The sequence below is a fragment of the Gallinula chloropus genome (genome assembly GCF_964237585.1).
Source record: "Gallinula chloropus genome assembly, chromosome: 18".
Taxonomy (NCBI): Eukaryota; Metazoa; Chordata; class Aves; order Gruiformes; family Rallidae; genus Gallinula; species Gallinula chloropus.
In genome coordinates this window covers 13,565,936-13,583,726 of record NC_140103.1, presented here as the reverse complement: position 1 = coordinate 13,583,726, position 17,791 = coordinate 13,565,936, and the positions used below count along the sequence as shown (strand labels likewise).

At 47.5% G+C, this 17,791-nt stretch overlaps 1 protein-coding gene across 1 annotated transcript; it reads right to left on the bottom strand.

Annotated features, from left to right (window-relative positions):
• Positions 1-201: 201 nt before the first annotated feature.
• Positions 202-17,791, bottom strand: LOC311198780 (olfactory receptor 14A16-like; the record flags this gene model as incomplete). The annotated part of the gene is made up of 2 exons (XM_084272781.1): positions 202-247; positions 16,896-17,791. The coding sequence occupies 2 exons, from the start codon at positions 17,789-17,791 to the stop codon at positions 202-204; spliced, it is 942 nt and encodes a 313-aa protein (XP_084128907.1).

Here is a 17,791-nt window from a genome sequence, read left to right as displayed (position 1 = left end):
CCCTCCCCCTCTGCAAGGGCAATGCTTTTGACCAGTTCTTCTCTGCAGTGCCCCAGATCCTCAGCCTCACATGCTCAGATGCCTACCCCAGGGAGATTGGTCTTGTATTTACCTGTTTAGCTTTGGGGTGTTTTGAGGGATGCCTGGGGAGGTTTAAGTCCAGGAATATCTTTTGTCCCTCACATCTTTGGTTTGGGGGAGCTATATCTGGGCATTTTTCAGTTTTGAAGATGGACACTGGTAGAGTCTGAAAAGGAAGGCAGGCACAATTAGGACAGCACCCTTAAGTGTGGAAGCCCTGAGCTTCCAGTGTCATTGGGTTTGTTTGTGTCCTACCTGGGTAGGTTTCAGGCCAGGAATGGTTTTCAGCCCTTACATGTTTGGTTTAGAACTGTTACTGGACATTTAGCATTTTCAAAGTTGGATGCTTTTAGATCCGGAAAATTATCCTTGCTACAATTAGGACTGTTTCCTTGGAAGAAATGGGGCTGCCACCTTTTTATCTGGAGGTTTCAAGCCAGGAACATCTTTCATCCCTCACAGCTTTTGTTTGGGATATATTGCTGGATGTTTAGCATTTTTGAAGGTGGATGCTGTTAGACCCAGAAAATAAAATTCACTCTATCCTGGCTGAAACCAGGCCACCTTTGCAGACAACAAGTGCAACACAACAGTGGGCTCACTCCTGTAGTTATACAATATGGGTAATCCTGTAGGTCAGTTATGGTCAGCTGGGCCCGTTCTGTCCCCTTCCAGCTACTTGTTCACACACAGTTCAATCATTTCTGGGGAAGAGTTAGACAAAAGGCCTTGATGCTGTGCAAGCAATTCTCAGCAAGGAACAAACATGTTTAGTTAGATGTTTTTGCTTACAAATCCAAACCACTGAACTACAGGGGACACCGACAGGAAAATTAATTCCACCCCATCCAAAATAAGGTCAGGAGGAGAAGATGTCTTCTGGTTGGAAACCCTCCTGATCTTTCTGTTCATCAAATCCCAGAGTTTCTCAACATCTGTTTTAGGGGAAGCTCCATTTTATTACTGGTTCACATGTGTTGGCTGATAGCTCTCCTAACTTGAGATGCTTCTAACAAAATGATAGCAATAGGTGTTAAAGCACGTGTGAAATAAGAAATAAAATGAAGAAATACTTTATAAATTATGTTGGAGTGGACCACTGGAAGAAGCCTCATTTCCTCACAGCCTGCTCCTCCTCATCTTGGAACAGAACCACTCTGGTAGCTGCCTGAGGGTCAACACAGGAGGGCTCAACCCATCCAGAAGGCTTCTGGAGAACAGCAATGATATTAACAGAATCGTGTTGGTGACAGTAGGGAAAATTCTGTGGATTGCCCTGAGGACTCCTCAGTGGAGCCACCATTGCCCATCCCCTGTCGGAAATCTCCCTGTGACCTGTTGAGGATACCTGCATCTGCTGCCCCCCCTAAAGTGCCTCTATACGAATGCGCATAGCACGGGTCATAAACAGGAAGAGTCAGAGATCTTTGTGCGGTCACAGGGCCACAATCTCGTTAATGGCAATCACAGAGACGTGATGGGGCAGCCTGGGTGACTGGCATGCTGTCATGGATGGCTGTGTGCTTCTTAGGAAAGACAGGCTAGAGTGGTGAGGCAGAGGAGTTGCTCTTTATGTGAGAGAGCAGCTGGAATGTATTGAGCTCCACCTGGGGAAGGATGATCCATCAGTTGATTGCTTGTGGGTAAGAATCAAGGGGCAGGCTAGTATGAGTGACACTGTTGTGGGTATGTACTACAGGCCCCCTGATCAAGAGGAGCAGGTTGATAGCGCATTCTATAAGCAGTTAGAAGTAGCCTCGAGATCCCAGGCGCTGGTCCTTATGGGGGACTTCAATTACCCAGATATTTGCTGGGCAAGCAACACGGACAGTCGTATGCAGTCCAGGCAATTTCTGCAGTGTGTAGAAGACAGTTTCCTGCTACAGATGGTGCAGGAACCTACAAGGGGAGAGTGGGTACTGGACCTTGTTTTTACCAACAAGGAGGGACTCGTTTGGGAAGTGAAGGTCAGGGGCAGCTTGGGACAAAGTGATCATGAAATGGTCAAGTTGAAGATCCTGAGTGAAAGAAGCAAGCCAAAAAGTATGATAGCAACCCTGAATTTTAGAAGAGCTAACTTTGATCTCCTCTGCAACCTAATAGGAGCTGTCCCATGGGCTACACTGTTAGAAGGTGAGGGAGCCTGTGTGAGCTGGCTAGCATTCAAACAGCACTTCTTCTGAGCACAGGATAGGTGCATCCCTTTGAGCAAGAAATCAGGAAAGAGAGGCAGAAGACCTGCGTGGATGAGTAGGGAGCTGATGAGTAAACTCAAAGAGAAGCAGAAGGTCTATGAGCTGTGGAAAAAGGGTCTGAGCACCTGGGAAGAATATAGGGATGTTGTCAGGGCCTGTAGGGATGCGACTAGGAAGGCTAAAGCCCACTTGGAATTGAAACTGGCAAGGGACATAAAAGATAATAAAAAGGGTTTTTTTAGATATGTGAATAGTAAGAGGATGACCAGGGATAATGTGGGTCCCTTGCTGAATGAGGAGGGTGTCCTGGTAACGGGGGATGCTAAGAAGGTGGAGATACTGAATGCTGCCTTTGCTTCGGTCTTCACTTCAAAGGCCCCTCGGGACCCACAGATCCTGTATGAAAGTTGGAGTGTTTGGGAAATGAAGAATTTTCCTCTGGTTGAGGTAGGGGAGGTCCAGGAGCGGCTCAAAGGGATTAATGCACACAAATCCTTGGGCCCAGATGGGATGTATCCACGTGTCCTGAGGGAGCTGGCAGAGGTGATTGTTGAGCCGCTTTCTATCATCTTTGAAAGGTCTTGGAGGACAGGAGAAGTGCCTGAGGACTGGAGGATACCCAATGTTACTCCGGTCTTTAAAAAGGGCAAGAAGGAGGATCCCAGCAACTATAGGCCAGTCAGCCTCACCTCTGTCCCCGGAAAGGTGATGGAAGAGCTTGTTCTGGATGCCATCTCCAAGCAATTGTAAGAGAAGTAGGTCATGAGGAGTAGTCAGCAGGGATTCACCAAGGAGAGATCATGCTTGACCAATCTCACAGCCTTCTATGATGTCATCATTGGCTGGGTGGATGGAGGGAGAGGAGTGGGTGTCATCTACCTTGACTTCAGCAAGGCCTTTGATACTGTCTCCCATGACACCCTGATAGCAAAGCTGAGAGAGCACGGGATAGATGAGTGGACAGTGAGGTGGGTTGAGAACTGGCTGTCAGACTGAGCCCAGAGGGTTGTGATTTGTGGAGCAGAGTCTGACTGGAGTCCTGTGTCTACCCGTGTTCCCCAGGGCTCGGTGTTGGGTCCAGTTCTGTTTAATATCTTCATTGACGATCTTGATGAGGGAACAGCCTCCACCCTCAGCAAGTACCCAATGATACAAAGCTGGGAGGAGTGGCTGACACGCAGGACACTGCGCTGCCATCCAGAGAGACCTGGACAGGCTGGAGAGCTGGGCAGTTAGAAACCAGATGAAGTTCAACAAGAGCAAGTGTAGAGTCTGGCACCTGGGAAGGAACAACCATTTGTATCAGTACAGGCTGGGGGATGACCTGCTGGAGAAGAGCTCAGTGGAGAAGGACCTGGGGGTCCTGGTAGATGACAGGTTGGCCATGAGCCAGCAGTGTGCCCTGGTGGCTAAGAGAGACAATGGGATCCTGTGGTGCATCCGGAGGAGTATAGCCAGCAGGTCAAAGCAGGTGATCCTCCCCCTCTACTCTGCCCTGGTCAGGCCCCACCTGGAGTATTGTGTCCAGTTCTGGGCTCCTTGGTATAAAAAGGACAGGGATCTCCTGGAGAGAGTCCAAAGAAAGGCTACGAAGATGATTAGGGGCCTGGAACATCTCCCCTATGAGGAGAGGCTGAATAAGCTGGGACTGTTCAGTCTTGAGAAGAGAAGACTAAGGGGGGATCTAATTAATGTCTATAAGTATCTTAAGCATGGAATGCAGGGGGAATTAGCCAGCCCCTTTTCAGTGGCCTGTGGGGACAGGACAAGGGGCAATGGCTGCAGGATGGAGCACAGGAAGTTCCACACCAACATGGGGAATAACTTTTCCCCAGTGAGGGTGAGGGAGCCCTGGGACAGGCTGCCCAGGGGGTATGAGGCCTCCTTCTCTGGAGAGATTCCAGCCCTGTCTGGACGCCGCCCTGTACCATATGAGCTGGGGAGCTGCTTTGGCAGGGGGGTTGGACCCCATGAGCTCTCCAGGTCCCTTCCAACCCCTACAATTCTGTGATTCTGTGATTAATGACAAAAGGAGGGACAGGGAGAATCTCCCACCTCCATTCGACCCAGGGGGACCAATGTGACACCCATCTAAAAGAAGGGTGACTTTGATGCTGGGGAAGGTGATGGAACAAATCACCTTGAGTCCCATCATGCAACACATGCAGGACATCAGGTGATCAGGCCCATTCAGCATGGGTTTAGAAAAGGCAGATCGTGCTTGACCAACCTGGTCTCCTTCTATGACCATGTGACCTGCTCAGTGGATGAGGGGAAGGCTGTTGATGTGGTCTACCTGGACTTCAGTAAAGCCTTCAATGCTGTCTCCCACAGCATCCTACTGGAGAAACTAGCCACTCATGAAGGAGATGGGTATATGCTGGGTTAGAAACTTACTGAGGGCCAGGCCCAAAGATTTGTGGTGAATGGAGTTAAATCCAGCTGGCAGCAGGTCGCAAGTGGTGTTCCCAGGGGTCAGTGCTGGGGCCAGTTCTCTTTAATATCTTTATTAATGATCTTGGTGAGGGGATCAATTGGACCCTCAGTAAATTAGTGGATGTCCCCACAGTGTGTGTGTTGATCTGCTGGAAGGCAGGAAGGCTCTGCAGGGTGACTTGGACAGGCTGAAAAAATGTCCTCCATTGGGAAATTCTTTTGGAAACTAAGGAATCACTAAGGACCCAACTAAAATCCAAGTAGTTGTAGAAGTCTTGAGTTTTTTAAATGAAAGAGACATGTTTGTACGGGCTTTCTGGATGTTAATGAGCCCCATGGTGTCTTTTCTTCTGAGTCCACAGACCTCAGATACCAAGAGGAGAGTGAAGGAATGCCTCCAGAAGTTATGCCAGGAGTAATGCCCAAAGCACCTTGGAGCATTAACAGGCCCCACTGGGAGCCATTGCTGACAAAGCTTCCCCATGGGCTCATTAGAATAGACAACTATAGACAAATCAGGCAAAGCACAGGCAGCATTGATGCTGAGGACACCCTGACTTGGTCTGATGAAGCAGAAATGCCAAGCACTGTCCCCCAGCCCCTGGGCAGGGAGAATCTGACCCTCACCCATATGTCAGGGCTCTTCCTTGGGATATGGGTAGTGTGAAATCAAGAGCAGGACAGGGGTATGACAAATGGAGGCTTTCCCTGGTTTGGGTGCAAGGAGGCAATGATGCTCCATGACTGTGCAGACAATGTGTCTCCTCTGAGGCCTCTGTGGCAGGGACATCAGCCATAGCCAAGGGGGAAAAGACCTCGTTTGTATCAGACCCTTTCAGCCTGGCCAGCACCCTTGGCCATCTGCACCACAGCCCATCCCACGCTTCCCCTGCTTTGTCTAGTTTCCCTACAGCCTTCAGGCAACCAAATCCCGTTCCCCAGTTTTATTTCACCTCATGATGTCCCAGCCTGTACTGCTGTCTGTCCCTCCTCACCAGTTGATCCTGGAAACACAAAGCCACCAGCATATCCACACTTCCTCTGAGTGACTTTTAGCACCACAGCACTATCCTCAGAGTGACATTTCTTTATTCTTTATCCTCACAGCCACTCTGACCTTCAAAGTCACAGTTTCACATGGACTTTCTTATGTTCTTTCCACATAGCACAAGGTGGGCTTTCTCTCAGCCTCCATTCCCCAGGCTAAAGACACCCTGGGTGTCTCAGCCTCTGACCTTCAAAGCTGCAGATTTGCTGTTGTGCTGGAACCTGTTGTGGTTTCGCTCCGGCCAAGCACCACGCAGCTGCTCCTTCTCTAAGAGGATGTGTTATAAATTGAGGCGGGGGAAGGGAGGGAAAAGGCAACCAAAACAACACAAACATCTTGAATTAGGATAAGGACAGTTTACTGGGACAGCAGAGAGAGAGAAACAGCAATAGGACTTTGTATCAAAATCTACAAAACTGTTGATGCACAAAGCAGTTTCTCACCGAACTGCACAGCTCAGACCTCACAGCTCAGAGCTGTCCTGAAACTAGACAGTGCCCAAAACCACGTGTCCTGGAGGGGTACCCTCTTCCTCCCACAAGCCTCTCGCCATCTGCTGAGAATGACGTAATTGACATGAAACACCCTCTTTGACCAGTTTGGGTCACCTGTCCTGGCTGGGTTCTTTCCCAGCTCCCTGGGTGCCCCCCCCCGCCTTCCCATTAGCAGCATGAAAAGCTGAAAAGTCCTTGACGGGTTGGACACAACGAAACCCTCCCTGTGTTACCAGCACTGCTCTCATCCCAACTCCCAAACACAGAATTCCACCCGCTGCTAGAAAGAAACCAGGCCAGCTTTGTAGACAACAAATGTAACACAACAGTGGGCTCACTCCTCTACTCATGCAGTATGGATGATCCTGTTGGTCAGTTATGGTCAGCTGGGCCTGTTCTGTCCCCTGCCAGGTACTTGTGCACTCCCAGTGGAATCATTTCTGGAGCAGAATTAGAATAAATGTCTTGATGCTGTGCAAGCCCTGCTCAGCAAGGAACTAGCACATTACTATAGAGTTTTTTGCTTCTAAATCCAAACCACAGAACTATAGTGACACCAATATGAAAATTAATTCCACCCCAGCCAAAATAAGACCAGGAATAGAAGATCTGACAGAAGAGCTGGCAGATGTGCTTGCCAACCCCCTTTCCATCATCTACCAGCAATCCTGGCAGACTGGAGAAGTTCCACTTGACTGGAGTCTGGCAGATGTGACACCCACAGACAAGAAGGGGCGGAAGGAGGATCCAGGGAACTACAGGCCTGTCAATCTGACCTCACTCCTGAGGAAGATCATGGGGAGGGTCATCTTGGGTGCTATCATGCAGCACGTGTGATGGCCAGGGGATCAGGCCCAGTTAACATGGGTTTAGAAAAGGCAGATCCTGTCAAACTAACCTGATCACCTTCTATGACATAGTCACCCGCTTAATGGACAAGGGGAAGGCTGTGGATGTGTCTGCCAGGACATCAGGAAAATTTTACAAGCACACTTGCATCACCTGAAACACTCAACTATGTTTCTGAAATGGCAATGTTTTCCCACCATGACAGAAGGGGAATTTCCTGGAATTGTGCAATAGAATCATAGAATCACTTAGGTTGGAAGTGGCCTTTACGATCATTGAGTCCAACCAAAGCCTACCCCTGCCTAGTCCACCTCTAGGCCATGTCCTCAAGCACAACATCTATAGGAAGCTTTTAAATCCCTCCAGGGATGGTGACTCCACCACTTTCCTGGGCAGCCTGTTCCAATACTTGACTAATGTTTCAGTAATGAAATTCTTCCTGACATCCAACCTAAATCTCCCTGGTGCAATTTGAAACCATTCCCTCTCATCTTATCACATGTTACCTGAGAGAAGGCCCTGGCTCTCACCTCTCTACATTCCTCCTTGCAGGTAGGTAAGGTCTCCCCCTCAGCCTCCTTTTCTCAAGGCTAAAATGCCCCAGTTGCCTCAGCTGCTCCTCATAGGACTTGTGCTTCAAGTCCTTCATCCACTTTCTTGCCCTTCTCTGGACACGCTCCAGCATCTCAGTGTCCTTCTTGTAGTGAGTGGCCCAAAACGGACACAGTACTTGAGGTGCAGCCTCACCAGAGCTGAGGATAATGGAACAATCACTTCCCTACTCCTGCTGGTCACACTATTCCTGATCCAGGCCAGGATGCTGTTGGGCGCCTTGGCCACCTGGGCACACTGCTGGCTCATATCCAGCCAAGGTATCCACGGACACCCCCAGATCCTTTTCCTCCAGGGAGCTCTCCAACCACTCTGACCCAGGCCTGTAGCGTTGCCTGGGGTTATTCTGATCAAAATGCAGTACCTGGCACTTGGCCACAATAACACAAGAACCTCATACAATTGGCCTCTGCCCATCAATCCAGCCTGTCCAGATCACTCTTCAGAGCCTACATGTCGTCCAGAAAATTAATACTCCCACACAATTTGGTGTCATCTGCAAACTTACTGAGGGTGCACTCAATCCCCTCGTCCAGATCATTGATAAAGATGTTACAGAGTCCCAGCACTGAGCCCTGGGAAACACCACTTGTGACCTGCCGCCAGCTGGATTTAACTCTGTTCACCACAACTCTTTGGGCCCAGCTGCCCAGCCAGTTTCTAACCCAGCACAGAGTGTACCCATCTAATCCATGAGCGGGTAGTTTCTCCAGCAGGAGAAATGCTGCGGGAGACAGAGATGAAGGCTTCACTGAAATCTAGGTAGACCACATCTACAGCCTTCCCCTCATCCACTAAGCAGCAGGTCACCTTGTCATAGAAGGACATTGGGTTGGTCAAGAACCACCTGCCTTTCCTAAACCCATGCTGACTGGTCCTGATCACCTGAGTGTCCTGCATGTGCTGCATGATGGGACTCACGATGATTTGTTCCATCACCTTCCCCAGCACTGAGGTCAGGCTGACAGGCCTGCAGTTCCCTGGCACCTCCCTCTGGCCTCTCTTCACGATGGGCGTTGCAGCTGCTTGTGTTTTTTTTCTCCTATATGTGATTCCCAGAGGCTCTGTGACCATCGCAGACTCGCTCGGCCCTGGCCAGCAGCACCTGTGGCCTTGAATTGGCCGATGTTTACTCTTCAGGACCTGCAGAGAGCTCTAGTTGTTCCTTACACCAGACATTTTCTGCAGCCCCAGTTCTCTCCCAGCACCCAGTTACGCAAAACTACAACAGTCACAGAATCCTTACCTCACAATCCACTTAACTCACAATCTAACTGTCAAATTCCTTACCACACAAACTATCTATCAATTTCCTGATCTCACAATCTATTTCTCAGTCAATCTCTTTACTTGACAGTCTATCTATGAATCAATCTCCTTACCTCACAACCCCCTTACCTCACAATCCCTTTACCTCACAATCCCCTTACCTCACAATCTGTTACTCTCCTTACCACGCAATCTATCTCAGTCACACAGTCCTTACATCACAATCTATCTGCCAATCAATCCTGTGACTTCATAATCCCCTTACCTCACAATCCTCTTACCTCACAATCCCCTTACCTCATAATCTACCAATCTCTTTACCTCACATCTATCTATCAGTCAATCCCCTTACCTCATCTTTCAATGTATCAGTAAATCCCTTTGCCTCACAATTCGGTCACAGAATAACAGAATCGTAGGGGTTGGAGGGACCTCAAGAGATCATCGGGTCCAACCCCCCTGCCAAAGTAAGTTCCCTAGGACAGGTCGCACAGGTCGTCATCCAGACAGGTCTTGAATATCTCCAGAGAGGGACACTTCACAACCCCCCTGGGGAGCCTGTCCCAGGGCTCTGTCACCCTCACTTGGAAAAAGTCTTTCTGCATGTTGGTGAAGAACTTCCTGTGCTCCAACTTGAAACCATTGCCTCTAGTTCTGCCCCCTATGTCACACACTTCAGTTACTTATAAAAATTAATAAGATCCTCTCTTAGCCTTCTTTTCTCAAGGCTGGATAGTCCCAGCGCACTCAGCCTTTCCTCACAGGGGAGATGCTCCAGGCCCTTCATCATCTCTGTAACCTCCTCTGGACTCTCTCCAGGAGATCCCTGACTATTATATCCTGGGGAGCCCAGAACTGGGCACAATACTCCAGGTGGGGCCTGACCAGGGCAGAGTAGAGGGGGAGGATCCCCTCCTGTGACCCACTGGCCACACTCCTCTTGATGCCCCCAGGATCCCATTGTCTCTCTCAGTCCCCAGAGCACACTGCTGACTCATGGCCACCCTGTCACCCACCAGGACCCCCAGGTCCTTCTCCACTGAGCTCCTCTCCCACTGTTATCGTGGGTTTCCCAGTCACCAGTCGGAAACCAGTTAATTCAGTTACAAACTTAATTTTATTAATTTGGCAGACGGCAATTAAGCAAACAGCGCTGGGCGGCCAGAGCGTCTCAGCTCTATCAACGGCACGCACCGTCCCTCTCCGAATTCAGGTTTTTATAGTCCTTTAGTTCCGGGTCCCGATTGTTTCACTGAGGCTTCTTCTGCACATGCGCCAGTTGTTCTTAGGGGGTCGTCTTCTACCTTCTAGTGGTCGATGGGATGAAGTTGCTCCTCTTCCTCACTTGTCCCTTAGTTGACCCCTCTCCCATATTTGGTCATCTTTAACAGCAAGCTCATTCATTGGCTACTTAATTTCTATGGTTTCCACTTCTAAGTTACCTATAACTCAATTCTATGCTTCGTTAGCAACTAACAATATACGTTACACAATCATTCTTACAAAATCAGAACGTTACAACCTGTTTCAAGGTACATGTGGTTTACTGAACAAAGGCTCATCTATCACAATCCCCCCTTTTTCTTTTTATCACCATTTTTTTCAGTAGACCATTATAATTCTCGGTGGCTTAGTGGAAGAGATTAGTCAACCGGGGAAAGAGTTAAACCATGATTCATACCAGCCTTGTTGAGATTCTCTTTCTCGTCATCTCTTTTCCAACCCTTCCCTAAGTTTAGCCACAGTATCTCTAACAATGCCGGTATGATCTGCATAAATACAGCATTCTTCTCCTAAGGCTACACAATGTCCCCCTTGTTTTAAAAATAGGAGATCTAAACCTCTCCTGTTCTGTAACACGACCTCAGATCGTGATCTTAGGGATTTTTCCGTTAACATTAACTTTAAGGACCTTTGAATTCTCCCACCTAACAAGGGTCCTTGACATGGTCTAATTAATTGTTCCCAGATACATACAATAATTAAAATAATCAGCCAGGATGGGTGGTGGTATTCCGATTTCCTACAAGGTTTTTCTTGATCCCATTTATTGCCCTCTAGCCCCCCTTTTTCTTTTCATAGGTGAGTGTGTTCCTGAGGCAGTGTTAAGCCAGGATTTGCACTAGGGCAGCTCCTCCGAGGCTTGCGCGTTACTCTAATCTCGGGGTTCCGTCCTCCACAGTTTTTACACCTCTGCCTCGCCCGTCGGCTCGGTTGCTTCAAGTCACGGGGTGTTCCATCTTCCCGGCAGCAGGGGTATTCTTCAGGAGGCTCCGAGATTTTTCTCTTAGCGCACCTTTGTTTGAATTTCTCCCAGTTACTCGTTTTACTCTGGGGAGCTGCACCATACTCCACTTAGATCTCTCTGGCAACACACCTGGACAAGAGTTATTGAAAGAGGAACAGGCTCATTTGGGTGGAAACAATAATATTTTGGTAACCTATATATATTCCACCACTGTGGTGACCATTTTTCAATTTCCCCTTCAGCTATTTTATACTCAAATATTTCTTGTGTCAATTTCAATTTTTGTGTGTAATTATTCCCATAAATTCCCCTAGGAGGGGTTCCTTCATAACAATGAGACCGCCACCATCCTTGGCAGATTTTACAAATAAAACACACAAAAGGATAACAATTACAACGTTTGACTCCACACTTAACTGTAAAGTTTTTACACACTTACAGTTACAAGTTTCTCCTTCATCACTTATCTGTATAAGAGCATTGGTGTTTAAGATCTCTTTAGGGTCATTCTGAGACTTCCAGGGGAATTGGTGACCTTCCAGGATGGCTCTTGCAATGTTGAATCCGAAATAGGTCCCTTCAGTCGACTGGCATGTGTCCATCCACACTCAGCAGTCCTAATGGCTGTATCTGTTGTAAGTAAGACAAGAAAAGGTCCCTCCCTTTGAGGTGTTAAAGAAGTTTCTTCCCAAGTCTTTATCAGGACTTTGTCACCCGGTTGTATCTTGTGTATTGCCATACCCAAGGAGGGGGGTGTTGTGCCAATATTCCTTTTCTTATTAACTCCTTTCTTCCTGCCATTAGTTGTGTTTTGTAAGCCTCTACTAGGGAATCCTCCAATCGCGGATGATTCCCCGGATTACTCATGTCATATGACATCCCATATAACATTTCAAAGGGAGAAACACCCACATCAGTTCTCGGCTGTGTTTAGATATTTAATAGAGCCAATGGTCAACACCTAATCCAGGACATCCCTGTTTCCAATTTTAATTTTGTTAATTGTTTTTTAATTTCTCCATTCATTCTTTCAACTCTGCCAGAACTTTGTGGGTGCCATGGTGTGTGGTGTTGTCACTCAATTCCAAATCTACAGTTTCAACAATCCCAAAATCAATTTGTGTATTAGAAAAGGGTCTATGGGCCAGGATTCTTCCTCCTGCTTTTTCCATGTGCATCTTGTGCTTCCCTCCAGCCAGTGCAAGCAGCTTCCATGTGGCTTGGTGAACCAGCCAGGGGAAGCACCTGAGCTGCCTGCTAAGTCAGCACACCACCACACAGCTGTAACTCTGTGATCTCCCTGGCTGAGTCCACCCCGCAGATACACTGGCACCAGCAAGATGCCAGCACAGGGGAGGGGCACAGTGCCTGGGAGGAGGAAACTCTTGTTGTAGGCAGCAGTACTGTTAAAAATACTAGTTAAAAACATTTTGTGAAACTACAGGATTCAGCTGCTTTATTTTTCTTAGATATTGTCTATTGACCCTTTGACACGTTATACATCCCCTTAAAATTTGCTTAGCCAGATCATATAAACCAATGCACATATACTTAATTACAAATTGGTCAATTAAGGCTTGAGTGCCCCAGTGTGTACCGCTGTGTATGCTTTGTAAAATTTTGAGGGCCATTGTTTTAGGAAAAACCTCTCAGCTGTCAGGTAATTCTCAGGTTCCTGAACTATTCTTTTGTATTCCCATCTTTATTAGTTTTTCTTACTCCTGTGGTATGAATTTCGGTACCTGTGGATTTAGTTCTTTCTGCCTCTTATCCGGTATATCTGTGTCCCTAGTCTCCAGAATTAGTAAAGCAGCTCTTTTAGCTTCTTGGTCAGCTAAATTATTTGCTCTTATTTGTGGGGTTAACCCTTTCTGGTGTCCCCTCAAGCGTACCACTGCAATTTTCTTAAGGCCCCTTATGGCTTGTAAGCTCTTGATGGATTAGTCTTTTCCTTGTAAATTTGTTAACCCTCTCTATTCCCAAACCTTCTAAATGTATAAGCTATTCCAAAAGCATATTTTGAGTCTGTGAATAAGGTTCCAGATATAAAAATTGGGCCGGATTCTGCAGAGAGGTAGTTTCTAGAGACAACGTTGGAGAAGCAATTAATATCCATTTGTCTGCTTTTTTTTGTTGTAATACTCCCCTGATGTTCTGTGGGGAGATTACTTTCAACTCTCCTCCAAAGGTAATTTTGGGAGCTTCCTCCACCAATAGTGCCGTGGCTGCTATTATTTGCAGACAAATGGGCCATCCCCTGCTAGTCGGGTCTAATAGTTTGGAAATATAAGCTATAGGTTTTTGCTTCCTGCCCACTCCTGAGCCAATACCCCGTATGCCACACCTCCCTCTGTATTAACAAATAAGAAAAAGGGTCTCCGCAAGTCGGGTAAACTGAGCATGGGGGCATTTGTCAGTTCCCTCTTAAGTGTTTCCAATTTTTCTCCATCCTCTGGAGTCCACTTTAGCAACCCATCATGAGCTAATTTAGCATATAAAAATTTTGCTTTTCCACTGAAATTCTCAACCCATTGCCTACAATACCCAAAAAGTCCCAATAATTGTTACACTTGTCATTTATTTCTGGGCAGAGGCATAGAGAGTATTCCATTAACCCTTTCACGATCCAATTTCTTAGTTCCTTTACTGAGTCTGTGTCCTAGGTACTTTGCTACTTCTTCTACAGACTGTAATTTTTGTTTAAACACCTTTAAACCCTGTAAACCTAAAAAGTTTAAAAGTTTAATACTCTCCCGTCTAATTGTTTCCTCATGTTCTCCAACCAGCAACAAGTCGTCCACATACTGGACGAGGGTTACTCCTTGGCCCGGCTCATATTCCCGTAAAAGTTGTTAGTCTTTTAATTTCTGGTTTCAATCCCTTCCTACCCTCCTCAGGTAGTGGGGATTGTTTAATTTGTACCGGGACCTCAGGGTCCTTAATCACAATCACAAAGGGTTTAATATTTAATCTTCCCGTGGTCTCTGGGGTATACCATACCTCAGGGTTAATTTGCTTTTCGTCTTCGACTTTAAGGGAGCATAATTTAACTCGTAATTGTTTGTTTATTTATTTCCAAAGAAATTCCTAGTTTAACCATTAAGTCTCATCTCAATAAATTATAGTCGGCTTCAGGCACCAGCAACAATGATTCTAAGCCAATTTTGGAGTTGCTTTCAAATAATATTTCCTTGACCATGGGTACCGCAAAGGGTTCCCCTTTTGTGCCAATTACCTGTACTGTCTCCGAGGAAATTTTACATCCCTGGGGGTAAACTTTGGATGGTGGATCTTTCCGTCCCTGAGTCCACGAGGAACTCAATTTCTTACTGCTGGGGACATACTTTCAGTTTTACCAGGGGTTCTGTCTTACTCCTTATCCCCAGCAAATAAAGTTCTTGACACCCCTAGTCTTCTTTAAACATTTTCTCATCCCCCCATTGCCACTTCTCGTAAGGGGTTCTCTTTCACATAAAGTGTATAAATTTGCTCTTGTTTCAGAAATTATCCAAAGGGCTGCATATTCACTTTCTTCTAAACTAAAGGGTTTCTTTTCATTTACACACAAATGTAGAGCTTGACATACCCAATCCTCAAAGGAACCAAGCCTGGACCAGCGAACAGATTCACCCCTTATGGGTTGTCCTGCCCAGACTTCCATACATTAATGTATCATCTTTACTTTACTCTTACCCCGCCTAGAAGGGTGAGCATCCCAGTACTTAATCATCAGTCCCAATGGACTACTCGGGGGTACTGGGGAAAGATTCACAGGATCTCCCCCACCCATGGTGACAGTGGGCCTGCTTTTCCTCTGTCCCATCATCCAGGGTCTGTACTCTTACCCACCTCTCGGGGTTCGTACCTCTCCCACCCCGGGAATCCTGGCCCCAACCGAACGGTAAACTGGCCTATACACGCGTCCTGCGTCTTCGTCCGGGGCTTCGTGCACAAAGATTAAGGGGCTTTGCCGGCTTTTCTTTGCTTATTGCCGAGAATTTCGGTTCGTCGGTGGAGAGCCGAGCGGATACTCTGGCAGGGCCGCTGATACAGCGGGGCGCCTCCCTGCTCAGAGGCTCACGTCCGGTTGTTCTCCATCCGAGTCACGGCACCAAATTGTTATCGTGGGTTTCCCAGTCACCAGTCAGAAACCAGTTAATTCAGTTACAAAGTTAATTTTATTAATTTAGCAGGCGGCAATTAAGCAAACAGCGCTGGGCGGCCAGAGCGTCTCAGCTCTATCAACGGCACGCACCATCCCTCTCCGAATTCAGGTTTTTATAGTCCTTTAGTTCCGGGTCCCGATTGTTTCACTGAGGCTTCTTCTGCACATGCGCCAGTTGTTCTTAGGGGGTCGTCTTCTACCTTCTAGTGGTCGATGGGATGAAGTTGCTCCTCTTCCTCACTTGTCCCTTAGTTGACCCCTCTCCCATATTTGGTCATCTTTAACAGCAAGCTCATTCATTGGCTACTTAATTTCTATGGTTTCCACTTCTAAGTTACCTATAACTCAATTCTATGCTTCGTTAGCAACTAACAATATACGTTACACAATCATTCTTACAAAATCAGAACGTTACAACCTGTTTCAAGGTACATGTGTTTTACTGAACAAAGGCTCATCTATCACACAGGTGACCCAAAATTGGCCAAAGAGGGTATTCCATGCCAATTCCATCAAGCTCAGCATAAAGGGGGCTGATTGGGGGGGGAGGAGCACATGGCTCTGAGCTGTACAGCCTGAGCTGTGTGGTTTGGTGAGAAACTGTACTGGGCATCACCAGTGTTGTATGTTTTACTATTTTTTTCGTTTTCATTTCCCTCCCTTCCCCCTGTCTCCAATCCCTCCCACCCCACAGCATCCTCCTAGAGAGAACACGGCCTCTTGATGTCCAGCTCTTGGCTGGAACAAAACCATGACCAAAGATTCCAGCACAACACCCACACATCAAGACAGGCTCAGAAATGATGGGTGGAGAACAGGCTGCGGGGAGAAGAATTTTATCATTCCAGGAGAAGCCATAGCAGTCAGAGGTGCTGAACAGGAATCTGGCCATGAGCACATTGGGCTGCACTGGGAGGAGAGTGGCCACACAGACAAGTGGCCCTTCTGATCCATCTGGACTCAGCACTGCTGAGGCCACCTCTGTAGCAGTCATTCCCAGTGTGGAACTCCAAGGTCTGGAGGAATGGGGAGGAACTGTCACATGAAGGGGGGTCAGCTTTCAGAGGAGTTTCTCTCCCAATACAGTTATAATCAGATACATATAAAGGTCACTTATCAACACGCTGAACTTCTGAGAGAACAGACTTCTGAAAGATGGGATGTTATCCAACATTCTGAAGGCCAAACCAGACACTGGAGAGAGCTGAGGGGCATCTGAATGAACAAAGAGCAAGCAGAGGTGGAGACCTGTGATCAAAGTGCAAACATGCATCTAGTCTGCTGAAACGATGTCTTTAGGCCTGGAGCAGGGAGATACTGCGTTAGGGATGGGATAAATGTGGACCATGTTACTATGGCTTAGAAAACATAGAAGGATAAATAAAAAACTAAAATCCTTATGAAATAAGACTAGTTCTAACATGAGTTACATGACCAGATGGATGTAGAAGATGAGCAGTTTATTCGTCCTTAGAAACATCCAGTTCTCAGTTTCCACATGGCATCCTTGAGCTCCAGGTTCCTCATGTTGTAGATGAGGGGGTTCACTGTTGGTGGAAACACGGAGTAAAGAAATGACACCACGACATCTAAAACTGGGTGGGAGATGGAAGGAGGTTTCAAATAGGAAAAGAAGGCAGTGCTGACAAAGAGGGATACGACGGCCATGTGAGGGAGGCAGGTGGAAAAGGCTTTGTGCCGTCCCTGCTGCGAGGGGATCCTCAGCACAGCCCTGAAGATCTGCACATAGGACACCACAATGAACACAAAACAACCAAAAACTAAACAGACACTGACCACAAGGACTCTGATTTCCCTGAGGTAGGCATCTGAGCAGGAGAGCTTGAGGATCGGGGGGATTTCACAGAAGAACTGGTCAACAGCATTGCCATGGCACAGGGGCAGTGAAAATGTACTGGCTGTGTGCAGGACACCATGGAGAAACCCACTGGCCCAGGCAGCTGCTGCCATGTGGACACAAGCTCTGCTGCCCAGGAGGGTCCCGTAGTGCAGGGGGTGGCAGATGGCAACGTAGCGGTCATAGGCCATGACAGTGAGAAGACAGAACTCTGTTGTCATCAAAAATACAAAGAAAAAGAGTTGAGCCACACATCCTGTGTAGGAAATGGCCCTGGTGTCCCACAAGGAATTGGCCATGGATTTGGGGATTGTGGTTGAGATGCAGCAAAGATCAAGAACAGAGAGGTTGAGGAGGAAGAAGTACATGGGGGTGTGGAGGTGGTGGTCACAGGCTATGGTGATGATGATGAGGCCATTGCCCAGGAGACCAGCCAGGTAGATGCCCAGGAAGAGCCAGAAGTGCAGGAGCTGCAGCTCCCGTGTGTCTGCAAAGGCCAGGAGGAGGAACTGGCTGATGGAGCTGCTGTTGGACAT